The 17,909-nt window shown below is 47.5% G+C and overlaps 2 protein-coding genes across 4 annotated transcripts in view; one reads left to right on the top strand and one right to left on the bottom strand.

The window, feature by feature from the left end:
* LOC142918203 (uncharacterized) overlaps positions 1 to 2,955 on the top strand; it is a 20,195-nt gene extending 17,240 nt beyond the window's left edge. For all 3 annotated transcript variants that reach the window (XM_076062331.1, XM_076062333.1, XM_076062332.1), the window contains one exon: positions 833 to 2,955. In XM_076062331.1, the coding sequence (XP_075918446.1) occupies positions 833 to 1,441 (609 nt within the window). In that variant the 3' untranslated portion in view covers positions 1,442 to 2,955. The remainder of the gene's footprint in view (positions 1 to 832) is intronic.
* Positions 2,002 to 17,909, bottom strand: LOC142918212 (uncharacterized). The gene is made up of 4 exons (XM_076062342.1): positions 17,451 to 17,909; positions 13,577 to 13,715; positions 12,220 to 12,784; positions 2,002 to 2,167 (listed from the first exon to the last, which is right to left on the bottom strand). The coding sequence occupies exons 3-4, from the start codon at positions 12,768 to 12,770 to the stop codon at positions 2,002 to 2,004; spliced, it is 717 nt and encodes a 238-aa protein (XP_075918457.1). The 5' UTR covers positions 12,771 to 12,784; positions 13,577 to 13,715; positions 17,451 to 17,909.

Here is a 17,909-nt window from a genome sequence, read left to right as displayed (position 1 = left end):
GAAAGACGTCCGATTTATCTTGTTGGTTCTTTCGGTAAAGTCACCACGTAGAATGGAAATAAAGTAATAAAAATAAAACGAAATAAAATTCTCACGACGTTTCGGCCACAACACAAGTAGCCTTCTTCTACTTGCGTTGTGGCCGAAACGTCGTGAGAATTATATTTTATTATGTTTTCTTTTTATTATTTTATTTCCATTCCAGGTGGTGACTTTACCGAAAGAACCAATAAAGATGAATCCCTGCAGTTATAAAGCTTTAAATCGATTTTTTTATCCGATTTAGTTAAATTGATTTGTCTCGGCTTTTTTATTTCTTGCGAGCATCAATTTTTTCGTCAGGTTTTGTCAGTCAAATAAAAGGGAATATTAAATTAATCCCAAGGCAAGACTCCACAACTCCCGGGCGAAGCCGGTTAGTAGTAAAGCTCGTGCCATTATAAAATACTCCGTGTGTGGCCTACATTGGGTGGCCCATAAGTCTGGAATCGTAGGGAAAACTAATTCATATTTTGATTTAAAGCTTTCGTGACTGCAGTAATTCATATTCTTAGCTCTTTCGGTAAAGTCACCACGTTGAAGGGAAACAACAAAATAATAAAATATATATAAAACAATAAAAAAAAATCTCACGACGTACCTGATGACGACCGTTTGTGTTTTGGTCGAAACGTCGTGAGAATTTTTATTGTTTTATATATTTTATTATTTTATTGTTTCCCTTCAACGTGGTGACTTTACCGAAAGAACTAAGAATATAATTCATATTTGTTTGTTGCTGCTGCTGTTGCTGCTGTTGCTGCTGTTGCTGCTGCTGCTGCTTGTATAATAGGCGGACACAGACGGGGACCCTGAAACCTCCGCACCGTCGGAGGTGTCAGCCGATCGGCCGAGCGGCCAGCTGGTCCCCACTGGCGCGTCAGGTGGTCCCCGCGTCCAGCGCACGAGACCCCGGGATGAAAAAAAAGAGCAGCGGGTGGAAGAAGAAGAAGAGCAGGGAGATGAACATGAGATGGAGGAGGAGCATGAGGAGGAGGAGCGCAAAGCAGAGGAAGATGCGGAAGCGGCGGCCGATCCTTCCGCGTCATTCGAGGGCCTCGCGAGCGACCAGACGCCCGAGTCGCAGGCCACGGTGTACCGGCGGCTCCTGCAGGTCGCGTACCGGCTCCAGAAACTCCAGCAGGAGCAACAGCAGCAGCAGGAGCAGCAGCAGGAGCAGCAGCAGCAGGAGCAGCAGCAGGAGCAGGAGCAGCAGCAGGAGCAGCAGCAGCAGCAGCTGGAGCAGCAGCAGGAGCAGCAGCAGCAGCAGGAGCAGCAGGAGCAGCAGCAGCAGCAGGAGGGGTTAGCAGAGGCAGAGCCGTTGTTCGGCGCAGGGCTCGTTGGCGTGGCGGATCGATCCCGGGTGGCCTGCGATGGATCCCGGGTGGCAAGCGATGGATGATGAGGATGAGGCCCGGGGCTACCCAAGCGCGGCCACCTCAGGCGCGGCTCCTAGAGGGCCGGGCGCCCTGAGTCACCGCCTCTCGGCTTCCCTCCCTCCGCTCCCCCCGGCCCTGCTCTAACTGCCCCCCTCCCCCCCCACCACCACCACCCCTCCTAACTTTACTCACCGCGACTTCCTGAAGACTTAAAACTTCCCGCGGCCGCGGGAAGTTCTGTGTTGTTTGGTTCTTTCGGTTAAACTCACGCGGATAGAGAAATAACAAATGGAGCGAATAAAAAAATAATGAGAGCAAGAACGGCGACGTTCCGAAGGCAACGCGGGCGGTCGACGTCACCCCCCCACCCCCTTCCTGATGACGACTGCTCGCGTCGCGATGGGGACATCGCGGTTTTTATTCTCGTTATATTTGTATTCACTTTATTATTATTATTATTATTTCTCTGTCTACGTTACTTTACCGATGGAACCAAAGAATGTGAACTTCCTGAAGCTTCTGTGGGGGGCCCCTCGCCCCCCGCCCCCCCACCCACCGCTCGGGACGTCTCTCTCACGAGATCTCAGCTGGCTGCGTCAGAACTGCCGCACGATGGGAAACGCCGCAAGCGGCTCGAGGGAAACGAAACGCAAGGCGTGGTCGGAGCGATTTGCTTCTCGAGCGAGCGTCGAGGCGTGTGCTGTTCGTAGCCCTGCAGAGCCACGGAGCGTGGGAATTCCACGTTGCAGCTACGAGGACGAGTCCGTCCACAGGGCAAAAGCACTGTCGATCTTCCCCGCAGAGTGGCGCTCATTTTGTCAACCCCCCGGAGGGATATCGGGCTCGGTCGACCGCCGCCGAAACGAGGATTCGAACTTACGACCTTTGCCACCTTCGCCGGATTCCGGCACGCAAACGTCCGGTAAACGTGTCGCGTCGCCCGAGGGGGGGGGGGGGGAGGCTCGCGGCCCACGAAGAGGGGGGATCGGACAGAGCCGAGAGGATCGGGTTTCCTTCGCCAGTCGCGTTTTCGTTTCCTGCCCTTTGAGCGGAGAGCCGCGCGGCCGCCCACGATGCGTGGGCGGCCGCTTGATGCGCGACGATCGTCTCCGCTTGGTGGTCCTCGTGCCGCCTTCGAGGCGGAGCGGACACGCGGCGGCCATCGTTTGACACGTGACTCTCAAGACGCCGAGTTAATTCGTCGGAAGTCGCGCGAATCCGTCGAGAAGGTTTTCCACCTCGCCGCCCGATCGCCGCCACGCGTCTCTGCCCTGTCCGGGGGGCCCGGGAACCCCAATCCCCATTGCCCCCCCACTCGGTCCCGGTGCCGCTTTTGTTAAGAGTTGCTTGTGTAAACGTCGCCGCCGTGATGTAAACAAACACTCGGGGTGTAGGCAACTTGGCGGTGCAAATAAATATACCCCGGGTGGGGGGGGGGGTGTGTACATCGCCATCGCGCGTGGCACGGGGCGAGAAAGGATTCGGTGGGCGCGGTGAACATTGAGCTGAGCTGAAGGGGGTCGCTCTCTCACCTCTTCCACCTCCTCAACCCAAGGTACTCATTCCCCCCCCCCCCGTAAATAGAGGTAATGATGATGTGGACTTGTTACTCAACGCCTCCGCTCAGCGTCCGCGCGCTCTCTCGTCGGGGAAGAGAGGCAAGGAGAGAGGAGGGAGCTCAACGATACCGACAATTGCCCAAGCTCTGCAGGCCTCTATACATTGAGGTGTTATCGGGCAGCCAACGCGTGTTTGCAGGTGGGAGGAACCCGGAGCACCCGGTAGAAGTCTCCTCCAATCATATGGAACAAGTTTTCAAGTTTCATTTATTTAGGTATAGCCCTGTGAGCCATGCGGCTCTTAAGTCGGGGCTGACTGCCCCCACCCCCGCCACCGCCGCGACTACCCGCCGGGGGCTCGGCCAGGCAGGAGCACGGTTGTCGCTTCGCCCTCAAGTCAACCCCCACACCTCCGACCGCCTGCTTGGCCGACTCCCACTTCCGTCTCTCCCACCCGTCCCATCGGTGTGGGCTGGGCCCGCCGACCCGCCCGCTCCCTGAGCCGCTCGGGGTGGTGGTGGGGGGGTTGACGGTCAACGTGTGTCGGTGCGTAGCCTCGCCGCACGGCCTCGTGATGGTCACTGGATCCATTCCTTGTTGTTGTGTCCCCCCCCCACCACCCACCACCGCATCCGTCTTTGTCTTTCCCTTGGACTTCTGCCTCGGGACTCATTCGAGAAGGTGGCGCGGGAGCGGGGCGTCCTGTGAACCTCGCAACGCGCCGTCCACCCTCTCAATCTCTAAAACCTCGCCGAATTAAACGAAGGCGGCGTTGGAATCGTAATTCCAACGCTGTCCTCGTGACAGCACGGTCCCTTCACCCGACGAAGGCCACTTGTGTTGTGGCCGAAACGTCGTGATTTTTTTTAGATTTTTTTACCTCTGTGACTTACCGAACGGAACCAAAGAGTACAATTTATAACATTTTTGACATGCGTTTTTCTGGATTCTGTCTCTCACTGTTCAAATAAACCTACCATTAAAATTATAGACTGATCATTTCTTTGTCAGTGGGCAAACGTACAAAATCAGCAGGGGATCAAATACTTTTTTCCCTCGCTGTTTACGTAGAGTTGTGGCCCAGTGGTTAACGCACTTCGATATGAACCCAGCAGCAACCTGAATTCAGTTCCAAGCCGTGCCCAACATGAGCGGTGAGTGATGTATCAAATCAAGAGTGAGATATCTTTAACTGCCCCGTCCACCCCTTCCCCCGCCTAACCAACCGTGCACTGGCTGGCGTGGTGAAGTATGCTCATGTAACCCTCACCGTGTGGGGAGGCCCTCATCCAGCAGTGGATTGACAAGATGGCCTGTACAATATGCGATCTGGTAACTACCTTGCCAGGTATACAGGAGGTCGTGGGTTCGACCCTGACCCTGACGTCTGCTGCTGCTGCTGTATATTTGGAGTCTGTGTCTCTCTCATCATCATCACGGTGGCTAGGAGATGTTAACTACCTCGCCAGGTACACAGGAGGTCGTGGGTTCGACCCCGACCCTGACGCCTGCTGCTGCTGCTGCTGTATATTTGAAGTCTGCGTGTCTCTCTCTCATCATCATCATCATCACAGTGTCTAGGAGATGTTAACTACCTCGCCAGGTATGCAGGATGTCGTGGGTGCGACCCTGACCCTCTGACACACGTGTATTTGGAGTTTGCGTGATCTCCCCGTGGTCGCGTGGATTATCGTCCGGGCCCTCCCGTTTTGAACCCTCGATATCCGAACGCTCGGACACTCAGGAAGTCCAATTAGCTGATCGAATGGACGAGTGCAGAATTATTCCCGACAGTGTCCATGTGTGTTTCGCCTGTTGTGGAATTGTTTCAGTCACCCCCCGCCACCCACCACACACGCACACAACACTGGTACTTGGCTGCCGACCGGTAGGGCAAATCTCATTGCCTTGTAATCCACCACCCGCCAGCGAACAGGTCCACAGAGTTACTGACCGAGCGCAATGCTCAATCCACACGCTCGTCCCACCCGCCCCGCCTGGCTTACACCCAACACACACGAGCACACACACACACGCACGCACACACACACGCACACACACACACACATGCACACGCACACACACACGCACGTACACACACACACGCACACGCGCGCACGCACACGCACACACATGCACACACACACGCACACACACGTACACACACACACGCACACACACACACGCACACGCGCGCACGCACACGCACACACACATGCACACACACACGCACACACACGCACACACACATACACACATACACACACATACACACACACACACACGCACACACACACATACACACACATACACACACATACACACACATACATACACACATACACACATACACACACTCACACACACACATACACACACTCACACACACATACACACACACACATACACACTCACACACACATACACACACTCACACACACATACACACACACACTTACACACACTCACACACATACACACACACTCACACACAGACATACACACACTCACACACATACACACACTCACACACTTACACACACACATACACACACTCACACACACATACACACACTCACACACTCACACACATACACACACACACAACTTGGTATCTGAAATCAATATTTGGACGGCAGAACATGTATTTACATTCGTATTCATGCGTGTCATGTATGAAGTGTATTTGTTGGGGTGTGTGTGTGCGCACCTTCTACCAACAGTCTGTTCATAAGGGTGCGCGAGGCGCGTGCTAGTGCTTCGTGTGCTGGGCTCCTCTCCGATTCGTGCGCCACGGAGCACGTGACGTGCCGTGCCGTCAGCCAAATAGCCGCGTTCTTGCGGTGCTCAAGATTCCCGAAGAATGACCTCGTACGAGAAGATTGCACAGAAAGACACTGACATGGCGAGTGGAGCGAGTGTCGCTGTGTGTGTAGATTCCCGTGTGGGGAGTCGGCAGGGCTGTTGCGTCGCTAGAGGATGAACGCGAATTTATATTCCAGTTGTTGAGTTCTTTTTTTTTAAGTCATGGGCCTCCTCTACATCCACTCAGACTCGAAACGATGACAGCATCTGATTTAACGCGTTAAAACATTACCAATGTGGAGACCTCCCCTTGAAGGCATCAGCATAGGGGAGACAAAGGTGGCCAGGCGTGGTGTGCCGTGCTGGTCTTCAGCACGGCTCCGGCCCAAGGCTACCAGGGGGGCATCTTCGTCTCTGCAGCTGTACGTGAGGAGCGTGCTTAGCGGCACGCTTCACAATTTTTTTTTCCTCCGCCCCCGGTTCCCTCCCTTTTGACTCCGGATTCTGAGAAGCCTGCGAGGTCCTCATCCACAGCCGCTTGGGCCGAAGTGGTCGCGGTCTACGAGGCGAACCAAGGGTACTGAACATCTGTGAGAACGAGCTTTATAGTTCATCGTATTCCTCCAGTGTGAATATTGATTGAGATTCTGATTCTGACCAAAGGCAAGGACAGAAACCCCCCCTGTGTAGCCATAACAGACTTGGGGCAGGTGCTCATCGCGAGTAACCAATCAACACCCACCACTCACTTGCTTCAGTGGGAAACAACTTGGACGTGCCCGCCCTTGCTCGACACTAAACAATGATTTAATAGCGACGACGAGTACATTCATACGTAGAGTGACGCACCTTGAATGACGACATTCAAGGTGCGTCACTCTTCGGCCTGTGGCCGTATCTCCCAGCAATTTGCCTCTTTGGTTTCTCCTCTTAAACACCTGGCGAGTTGCTATCTCTTAAACAAGTAATTTGGCAAGGATAGTCTCGGTAACAATAAGTAAATCAATGGTAAACGAGCGCTAATTTAACAAGTGTAGAGGATTCTCACGACGTTTCGACTGCAACACAAGCAGTCATCATCAGGTGTGAAAATCAACGGCAAGAAACATTTGAGAGAAGTGGCGGTTTGTATTTATTTTCTTGAAATGAAAGATGTCGAGCATCCTGAGCTAGCTAACACTGAGTGGCTCCTGAAGTTGTACTATCTTGTGGACATGACTGGACATCTGAACCAGCTCAATGTGAAAATGCAAGGCATTGGAAAGTCTTATCCCTTCAACAAGCAGTGTTTGCATTTGAAAACAAGCTGGAACTCTTCATCGTGGATATTGAAAAAGGTCGTTTACTGCACTATGAAAAACTGAGAGAATTTAAAGATGCGTGCACAGCAAGTGACCCCGTTTAACATTTTGATCTCCAGCAGCTAGCTGGCTTCACATCTGATCTCCAGCAGTCATTCAAAGCACGCTTTGGAGAATTTCCTGAGCACACTCGTCTTTTCAAGTTCATCACTCATCCACACGAGTGTTCAGTGGACAAAGCCGACCTGAGTTACATCCCTGGTGTCTCCATCAGAGATTTTGAGCTGGAAGTTGCTGACCTGAAGGCTTCAGACATGTGGGTGAATAAGTTCAAGTCACTGAATGAAGCTTTGGAAAGACTTGAACAACAGCAAGCAGAGCTGGCGAGCAAACACAAGTGGACAGAAATGAAAAAACTTCAACCTGCAGACCAGCTGATTGTCAAAACATGGAACGCGCTTCCTGTCACATACCACACACTGCAGCGTGTGAGTATTGCTTTATTGACCATGTTTGGTTCTACGTATTCATGTGAGCAGTCGTTCTCACATCTAAAAAACATCAAGATCAACCTACGATCCCGTTTAACGGATTAAAGCCTCAACGCCTGCATGAAGCTTAACCTCACCACGTAACAACCAGACTACAAAGCCATCAGCAAAACAATGCAGCACCAGAAGTCGCATGAATGGTAAGAAGTATTTTATTTATTATTAGTTGTTGGTATAACGTTATTAAAAAGGATACATTCAGAGACTTATTATATTCTAAAATTGGTCTTAGTTAAAAATACACGCATTTAGTTGTATTCAGTGTTAAAAAAGTATATGACTCTCACGGACATTTATTTTAAAATGTGGCTTTCATGGCTCTCTCAGCCAAAAAGGTTCCCGACCCCTGGTGTAGTGTATAATAGTGTAGTGTATAATAGTGTATTGTATAGTAGTGTATATTGTAGTGTATAAGTGTATAGTGTAGTGTATAATAGTGTAGTAGTGTATAGTGTAGTGTATAGTAGTGTAGTGTATAGTAGTGTATAGTGTAGTGTATAGTGTAGTGTATATTGTAGTGTATAAGTGTATAGTGTAGTGTATAATAGTGTATATTGTAGTGTATAGTAGTGTATATTGTAGTGTATAAGTGTATAGTGTAGTGTATAATAGTGTAGTGTATAATAGTGTATTGTATAGTAGTGTATAGTTGTGTATATTGTAGTGTATAAGTGTATAGTGTAGTGTATAGTAGTGTATTGTATAGTGTATAATAGTGTTTAGTGTAGTGTTTAGTGTAGTGTATAGTGTAGTGTATAGTGTAGTGTATAGTAGCGTAGTGTATAGTAGTGTAGTGTATAGTGTAATGTATAGTAGTGTAGTGTATAGTGTAGTGTATAGTTTAGTATAGTGTAGTGTATAGTAGTGTAGTACGCACACTGTTGCACATGGTTCGCTCGTGTGGGTGTGTAGTGGAACGCACTGCTCATGAAAACTTTGCCTCGTTACGCGGTAAATGCTGCGGCACAACAGGAGGGAACTGCAGGGATGAGGCTCTCCGCTCTTTGTGCTGAGAATTAAAACAGCGCCAGGGTGGAGAGTCTCGTCCCTACAGCTCGTAGCTGTGATGGAGCGAGAGTGATCAGCGGACAGCCACCATGGTTGCCAGGTAAGGGGAGACTTCACCCGGAACTCTCCTCCACACGTGTTCCCTATGAACATTGTCGCAATAAACGTACGATCAGGAATCTTTAAAATATCAGACCTTTGTTGTTCCGCAAGAATATTAACGCTCAAACTCGTATCGAACTCTTCATTAATTCACTTGGTCAAACAGTTCAGGTACTCGGCAAAGCATTTCACCACCCGGTATGCAACAGTTAAACAATCTACTCCAAATCAACACCGAAATGTCAAATCATCATCCACCATTGACTTCCACATCGATGGAAGCCGTTTGCCACGACGTCCAAGCCATTAAACACCGGAACAATGAACGTGCCATTCAAGTACATCTTGAAACCCATTATCTGAAGTAGTTGGTATTAAATAACAATAACTAAATAATAGAAACACGTTTACAATATTGAGCGAAGTTATAGTCACGGACTCTTTCCAACTTGATCTCAACAGGACCACAAAAGCTCAGATATGTGTTGCATAATAATGAATCAATCTGATTGAAATCATCAAACACTTTCCGATTTCAACATCACCTTATAAAAGAATAACATTTTAAATATAAGCGCACAACTTTATCTATCTGTGATGAGCGCTGCACTTTCCGTTGTTTTCATGCAGGGGGCGCTGCAAACCGACGCACCCCCTGCATGGACGACGGAGGCGCAGGGACAGACGTTCGATTACATTGGAATCGATCTGCAGACGGCGGTCTTCTCGCACGGCCAGCTCCGTGTCGCCTTACCTCGATCCCGCAATCCCAAACAGGTAAAGGGCCGCATCGAACCGAACCCCCGGCAAGACCGTCTACTTAACGACGAGAGAAAATTCACACGAAATGTCCTTTTCAATGAAGTCTTCCAGATGTAAATTGAGACAAGCTTTTAATAAAGAAATAAAATTATCTAATTCAAAACACAACACAATTCAAACATGCTTCATTTTAAAACTTAAAAACGGAGCATGGGGTACTTGCGTGAATGCGTCCTTCGTGTGCCGTAAATGTTGTGACTTTCCTGGCCTGAAGGCCGTCAACGTGTTGGACCATTATTGGTGCACAGCGTTTCAACAATAGCAGTGGGGTTTGCTTCAAACGATAGGTACGAACATCCAGACGTGAATCAGCAAGGTGCATTTCTAGTCCTAGTTAGACAAAATCTACGTCAACACGTAAGACAAAACTACAATTCGTGTTGTAGAGAATGTACCTCCTATACGTGTAACTTTTAAGTGGTATTCCTTGTAACTGATGAATGATCCGAGCGTGCTACCTATTTCAAAGACAATGAGTTGCGCCAGATGCTTCGTGGAACACAAAAGTACCCTTTGACCTGTATCACAAGAACAACGGGTCTCACCTGAGTAATCTGTACAGGTTACTTTCAAACACACACACACTTTGTCCTAACATCACTTAATCAATGTTTGACCCTTATAGATCAAATGTTACAAGTATGCACAAAACCAGACAAGTATACATTCTAAATTATTGACAGGCATATTAACAAAATTGGATTACTGCAGTGAAATATACTGCATCACGTTACATCATATTAACAAGAAGCTTTTTAAAAAAGTTGCACAGTCTGCTTCACCGTGTATGTAAAACATACTATTGTCATTCAAAACGAGGCCATTGCATGCTGGCGTCTGAGTGAAAATGTAGCAAATTCTAAACATTACCTACAAACCACACAACTGAGATGACACATCAATCATCGCCCCCTACTGACAGGCTCTTGTCCACATGCAGGCCGGTGCAGGGCCACCACCTTGTGCCACACAGGGGCAGCTGCTACTTGGGGATGCTCTTTGAGTGTTTCAGGCGAGGTACGACACAAAACTCCGAGTTGCTGAGGCGATTAAGCAAGCACCGTGTAAAAGCAATTATTATAACATAGTGAATGCTTGGGAGCTTATTGGCTCTTGCTCCTGGTTAGAGATCTACCCAACCCACGGGCCCACAAAGTGTTCAACTTCACATTGTCATTAAAGGCTTGTGACAAAGGTGCATCTATTGTAGCGACATCGTCTCTGGCTTACACATCTACCGGGTCTCCACTTGACTTTGGATTGTCTCGGAGGAAGTCCACCCACACCTCCACTTCCACAAAATGCTGGGAGTTGCCTCGCTCTGCCTCACAGTCAGAATTCTCCTCCTGCTTTACGTTGCCTCCATCGATGTGAAGGTCCCATTTTGGAGTTGAATCTTCATCTTCACATTTCACCTTCACTTCTTCCCTCTTCACCATCACTTCTTCCCTCTTCACCATCACCTCTTCATATTTCACCTCGATACCTTTAAAAGTGTCCAAGCTGCGATTTTCGTCCGGTTCTTGTTTCATGAGGGATGGGCTTATTGTGGCACTTTGACTTTCACAAGCTGATTTCAGATTCCACTCCTTGCAGATCTTCTGATGCTTCCGTGTTTTCTGGTGTACTTGAAGATTTTATGAATGTGCAAACGCCTTCCCGCAGAGTGCACCTGTGTTCTCCGGTGTACTATAAGATTTGATGACTGTTCAAACATCCCACGTAGAGTGTACCTCTACGGTTTCTCTCCTGTCTGTGTTCTCTGGTGTACTAGAAGATTTGATGAATGTGCAAATGCCTTTCCGCACACACTGCACTTGAAGGGTTTCTCTCCCGTGTGTACTCTGGTGTTTTTTAAGAGTAGATGACTGTGAAAATGCCTTCCCACACACACTGCACTTGAAGGGTTTCTCTCCCGTGTGTGTTCTCTGGTGTGATTTAAGACCAGATGACTGTGAAAATGCCTTCCCACACACAGTGCACTAGAAGGGTTTCTCTCCCGTGTGTGTTTTCTGGTGTGATTTAAGACCAGATGACTGTGAAAATGCCTTCCCACACACACTGCACTTGAAGGGTTTCTCTCCCGTGTGTTTTCTGGTGTGTTTTAAGAGCAGATGACTGTGAAAATGCCTTCACACACACAGTGCACTAGAAGGGTTTCTCTCCCGTGTGTGTTCTCTGGTGTTTTTTAAGAGCAGATGACCATGAAAATGTCTTCCCACAAACACTGCACTTGAAGGGTTTCTCTCCCGTGTGTGTTCTCTGGTGTGTTTTAAGAGTAGATGACCGTGAAAATGCCTTCCCACACACAGTGCACTTGAAGGGTTTCTCTCCCGTGTGTGTTTTCTGGTGTGATTTAAGACTAGATGACTGTGAAAATGCCTTCCCACACACACTGCACTTGAAGGGTTTCTCTCCCGTGTGTGTTCTCTGGTGTGTTTTAATAGTAGATGAATCTGAAAATGTCCTCCCACACACACTGCACTTGAAGGGTTTCTCTCCCGTGTGTGTTCTCTGGTGTGTTTTAAGAGTAGATGAATCTGAAAAAGTCTTCCCACACACACTGCACTTGAAGGGTTTCTCTCCCGTGTGTGTTCTCTGGTGTCTTTGAAGATGAGATGAATCTGAAAATGCCTTCCCACACACACTGCACTTGAAGGGTTTCTCTCCCGTGTGTGTTCTCTGGTGTGTTTTAAGAGTAGATGAATCTGAAAATGTCCTCCCACACACACTGCACTTGAAGGGTTTCTCTCCCGTGTGTGTTCTCTGGTGTGTTTTAAGAGCAAATGAATCTGAAAATGCCTTCCCCCACACACTGTACTCGAAGGGTTTCTCTCCCGTGTGTGTTCTCTGGTGTTTTTTAAGAGTAGTAGAATCTGAAAATGCCTTCCCACACACATTGCACTTGAAGGGTTTCTCTCCCGTGTGTGTTCTCTGGTGTGTTTTAAGAGCAGATGAATCTGAAAATGCCTTCCCACACACAGTGCACTTGAAGGGTTTCTCTCCTGTGTGTGTTCTCTGGTCTTTTTTAAGAGTAGATGAACCTGAAAATGCCTTGTCACACACAGTGCACTTGAAGGGTTTCTCTCCTGTGTGTGTTCTCTGGTGCTGTGTCAAATTTCCAGTCCGATCCGTGCTGTATGCACGCCGGTCGCATTGTTGACTTGTCGTCCCGGCTTGCTGTGCTGAGGGCCTTTGCTCCATCAGACCAGCGTCAGCTGCAGACAGAAAATAAGAATATCCACACCATCTACACGTCAGTATCGAGCCATGGAGGAATGAATATATACAGTCACACGTGACTTAGACGTCTATATTCATTCATGTATTCACGACTAGCTGTACTACCCAGCTTCGCCCGGGACTTGGATCCACCACGTCCGGCCGCCTTTGTCTCCCCAGTGGCGATGTTCACACGACAGCAGTTACTCGTTTGAGGCTGAGTCGACCTAGGGGAGGCCCAGAAGCGGTTCAAATAATCGTCACTGGTGGTGGCCGTGAGCGCGAATCGAACTCGGGTCGCAGGGTTCGTAGCGCGGCGTAGCGCTAACCGCTACACTACAATGCGTTACGCTTCCACACAAACACAGACACACACAGACACAAACAGACACACACAGACACACACACAGACACACACACAGACAGCGCTAACCGCTACACTACAATGCGTGACGCTTCCACATGCGAGGGTCACGTGACAGATTTGACGTCACAGCTCACTTGCCGTCCAAAAAATCTATACATTATTGAGCTCCCCCCCCAAAAAACAACACAAAAGTGTATTTGTATAATGTTTGCACGGTGTACAGTCTGGAAAGTACCCACATGGCAAATTTCCAGTTTTGTTGCATGTCGGGAAGTACGCTAAACATTTTGAACAGACAACACACACAATCACAACCTTGCATATTTTTATATATATGGAGGTATACAGTAAGAGCCAATTTGTTAATCCATTGCCAGACGAGGGTCTCCCCACGCCGCCCCGGGTCGTGATTTGACCATACTTCACCACGCTCGTCCGTGTGGCGGCTTGGTGGAGGAGGGTAGCGTAGACGTGGGAGCGTAGTGACATTGTACTCTACAATGGATGTTGCCCCCACCGCTCCTATGCCGCTCACCAACGTTGCACAGTCCCGCAGCCGCCTAAAACAACAACAAAGTGCCATCACAAGGGAGAAACACAAATAGACATTCACTTCGAGTACACTCACCACCACGTAGCTGTCAACCCCCTATCAATCAGTGCCCCTACCTTATTACAGATCAATTCAGACCGTATCGGCCACCACGTGTCTTTATAAATATCAACGTTCGTCCTACGGAGTCCCATCACAATGTAGAAACACAAACAGACAATATTATGTTACCAAATCATGTTTTTTTTGCCCGTATTGAAACGGCTGTACCCCGTATGGGCGTGAAAACTCAATGTCTCTGTACAAGAATACGGGGTAAACCGTACGGGTTATGACAGCTGTGATGCATCAAGAGATAACTTGACCCGTCGTTGTGTTACCTCGTTTAACCAAAGGCTTCAAACTCGCGTGGAACAGCCCGAAACCCAAAGCATGAGGACAAACACAAAGACGGGTATATCACGAGAGAAAAACCCCTACAAATTTACCAATAACACTGCCCTTAAAAGTAAATACTGTAGTGCATAATCGTGCAATGGCCCTTTTTCATAACGCCTCTGTTACTGACGATTGTATTTCAGCCTTTCTTCTTACGACTGCTGCCTGTGTATCTTACTGTGAAAACAGTTCCACAAAGCATGTATAAATGTTTATTTTCTTTGTGACAGACTAGGCCCGAGACGCCAGGGAGGGCCTGAATGGCCTGGATTGCCTACCGAGAAGGAGACGCCTTCCCCGGCGGGGAGCAACCACAGCCTACGGTGTCACCGCCGCAACGGGGGTCACACAACACCGGATTTTTTTTTTCGTAAAAATTTTAAAACCAAAACACCCACTTACCGGTTCGCGTGAGTTCAATCCTGCTCAGAGTTTTAAGGGGCGAGAGGAATTGTTCGTGCAAGTTTAGGGTGGGGTGGGTGGGGGTGGGGAGTCGTTATGTTCCGAACAGTTTCGAAGCGTCCTGGGAGCCGCGCTTGAGGCGTCAGCCATTGGCACTTGGAAGCTACCACTCCCAGCGAAGGGTTGATGCTCAAACTATCAATCTTATACTTTCACTTCCATCACATAATTTGAATTGTATAAACTCAAACAATATATGCTGAATGATCTGTAATAGTCACGGTCGCTCCGTCATTGTATTGCTGTTGTAGATGTATATATTTATATATTTTAAAAAATATTACCGTGTCTGCGACCCCCCCTATTTAAAGCGGTAAGTTGGTTCGTTCCAAATGATGACGTTCACACAACGCGATCAAAGTTCGGAACGCTCTTGCAGAATTGTACAACATTTAACTCCGACAGTTATCGCGATATGGCGATACTACGATATTACCTAATCATATCCACCATAAGCGTATCGTACATTTTTTTCCACACGCACACGGCACGTGCACACACTCAAAGCACTTGCAATTTAGATTTAAAGCTTTCGTGACTGCAGGGATTCATCTTCTTGGTTATTTGGGTAAAGTCACCACGTAGAATGGAAACAATAAAATAAAAAATATATTTTGATCCCCTGCTGATTTTGTACGTTTGCCCACTGACAAAGAAATGATCAGTCTATAATTTTAATGGTAGATTTATTTGAACAGTGAGACAGAATAACAACAAAAATCCAGAGAAACGCATGTCAAAAATGTTATAAATTTATTTGCATTTAATGAGTGAAATGAGTATTTGGCCCATCAGAAAGATTTCTGGCTCCCAGGTGTCTATGTGTACACTGTATGTGTGTACACTGTTTGTATACACTGTGTGTGTACACTGTGTGTGTACACTGTATACAGTGCGTGTACACTGTGTGTATACACTGTGTGTGTACACTGTGTGTGTATACACTGTGTGTGTGTGTGTGTCACTGTGTGTACACTGTGTGTCACTGTGTCACTGTGTGTGTGTACACTGTGTGTGTGTACACTGTGTGTATGTAAACTGTGTATACCCTGTGTGTACACTGTGTGTGTGTACACTGTGTGTGTACACTGTGTGTGTATACACTGTGTGTACCCTATGTGTGTACGCTGTGTGTGTGTACACTATGTGTATACACTGTGTGTGTACACTGCATATGTGTACACTGTGTGTATAAATTGTGTGTGTACACTGTGTGTGTGTACACTGTGTGTGTACACTGTGTGTGTGTACACTGTGTGTGTACATTGTGTATATTGTGTATACACTGTGTGTGTACACTATGTGTATACACTGTGTGTGTACACTGCGTGTGTACGCTGTGTGTGTACACTATGTGTATACACTGTGTGTGTACACTGCGTGTGTACGCTGTGTGTGTGTACACTGTGTGTGTACACTGCGTATGTGTACACTGTGTGTATAAATTGTGTGTGTACACTGTGTGTGTGTACACTGTGTGTGTGTGTACACTGTGTGTACATTGTGTACATTGTGTGTGTACACTATGTGTGTGTGTACATTGTGTGTGTACACTGCGTATGTGTACACTGTGTGTGTACAGTGTGTGTACACTGTGTGTACATTGTGTGTGTACACTGTGTGTGTGTACACTGTATACACTGTGTGTGTGTATACACTGTGTATACCGTGTGTCAATGTGTGTACACTGTGTGTGTGTATATATACACTATCTGTACCCTGTGTGTGTACACTGGGTGTATACACTGCATGTACACCGTGTGTACACTGTGTGTGTACACTGTGTATACCCTGTGTGTGTGTACACTGTGTGTTTACACTGTGTATACACTGTGTATGTGTACACTGTGTGTGTGTACATTGTGTGTGTACACTGTGTGTGTACACTGTGTGTATACACTGTGTGCACACTGTGTATATACACTGTGTGTGTGTACACTGTGTGTACACTGTTTGTATACACTGTGTGTGTACACTGTGTGTATACACTGTGTGTGTGTACACTGTGTATACAGTGTGTGTCACTGTGTGTCGCTGTGTGTGTCACTGTGTCACTGTGTGTCACTGTGCTTGGCACAAGCGTCGTGGTGACGTCACCGCCACTTAGTAGCAAATGGCGGTTGTTGTTGTGTCACTGTGTCACTGTGTGTGTGTCACTGTGTGTGTACACTGTCACTGTGTGTGCGTCACTGTGTCACTGTGTGTGTACACTGTGTGTGCACACACAGTGTACACACACAGTGTACACACAGTGTACACTGTGTGTGTCACTGTGTCACTGTGTGCGTGTACACTGTGTGTGTACACTGTGTGTGTGTACACTGTGTGTGTGTACACTGTTTGTGTTCGCATTGAACCGAACCCCCGGCAAGGCCGTCTACTTAATGACGAGAGAAAATTCACACGAAATGTCCTTTTCAATGAAGTCTTCCAGATGTAAATTGATACAAGCTTTTAATGAAGAAATAAAAATAATCTAATTCAAAACACAAGACAATTCAAAGATGTTTCATTTTAAAACTTCAAAACGGAGCACCGGGTGTTTGCGTGAATGCGTCCTTCGTGTGCAAATGTTGTGACTTTCCTGGCCTGAAGGCCGTCAATGTGTTGGACCCTTATTGGTGCACAGCGTCTCAACAACAGCAGTGGGGTTTGCTTCAACCGACAGGTACGAACATCCAGACGTTAATCAGCAAGGTGCATTTCTAGTCCTAGTTAGACAAAATCTACGTCAACACGTAAGACAAAACTACAATTCGTGTTGTAGAGAATGTACCTCCTCCGCTACATGTAACTTTTAAGTGGTATGCCTTGTAACTGATGAATGATCCGAGCGTGCTACCTATTTCAAAGACGATGAGTTGCTCCAGAGGCAGACGCTTCGTGGAACACAAAAACACCATTTGACCTGTATCACAAGAACAACGGGTCCCACCTGAGTTCTCTGTACAGGTTACTTCCAAAACACACACACACACTTTGTCCTAACATCACTTATTCAATGTTTGACCCTTACAGATCAAATGTTACAAGTATGCACAAAATCAAGCAAGTATTAATTCTAAATTATTGACAGGCACATTAACAAAATTGGATTACTTCAGTGAAACATACTGCATCACGTTACATCGCATTAACAAGAAGCTTTTACAAAAAAGTTGCACAGTCTGCTTCACAGTGTATGTAAAACATACTATTGTGTCATTCAAAACGAGTAGGCCATTGCATGCTGGCGTCTGAGTGAAAATGTAGCAAATTCTAAACATTACCTACAAACTACACAACTGAGATGACGCATCAA

The sequence above is a fragment of the Petromyzon marinus genome, unplaced genomic scaffold, assembly GCF_048934315.1.
Source record: "Petromyzon marinus isolate PM22_M1 ecotype Great Lakes invasive population unplaced genomic scaffold, UKy_Petmar_22M1.pri1.0 PM_G_Scaffold_57, whole genome shotgun sequence".
Lineage (NCBI taxonomy): Eukaryota > Metazoa > Chordata > Hyperoartia > Petromyzontiformes > Petromyzontidae > Petromyzon > Petromyzon marinus.
The sequence above is the reverse complement of the archived record's forward strand: the minus strand, read 5'-3'. Positions and strand labels throughout refer to the sequence as shown.

Coding starts and splice junctions, on each gene's coding strand:
- LOC142918212 (XM_076062342.1), bottom strand. CDS start 12,770: ATGGAGCAAAGGCCCTCAGCACAGCAAGCCGGGACGACAAGTCAACAA. Junction 2,168..12,219: donor ACGGGAGAGAAACCCTTCAA/GTGCAGTGTGTG, acceptor TCGTCCTCGTAG/CTGCAACGTGGAATTCCCAC.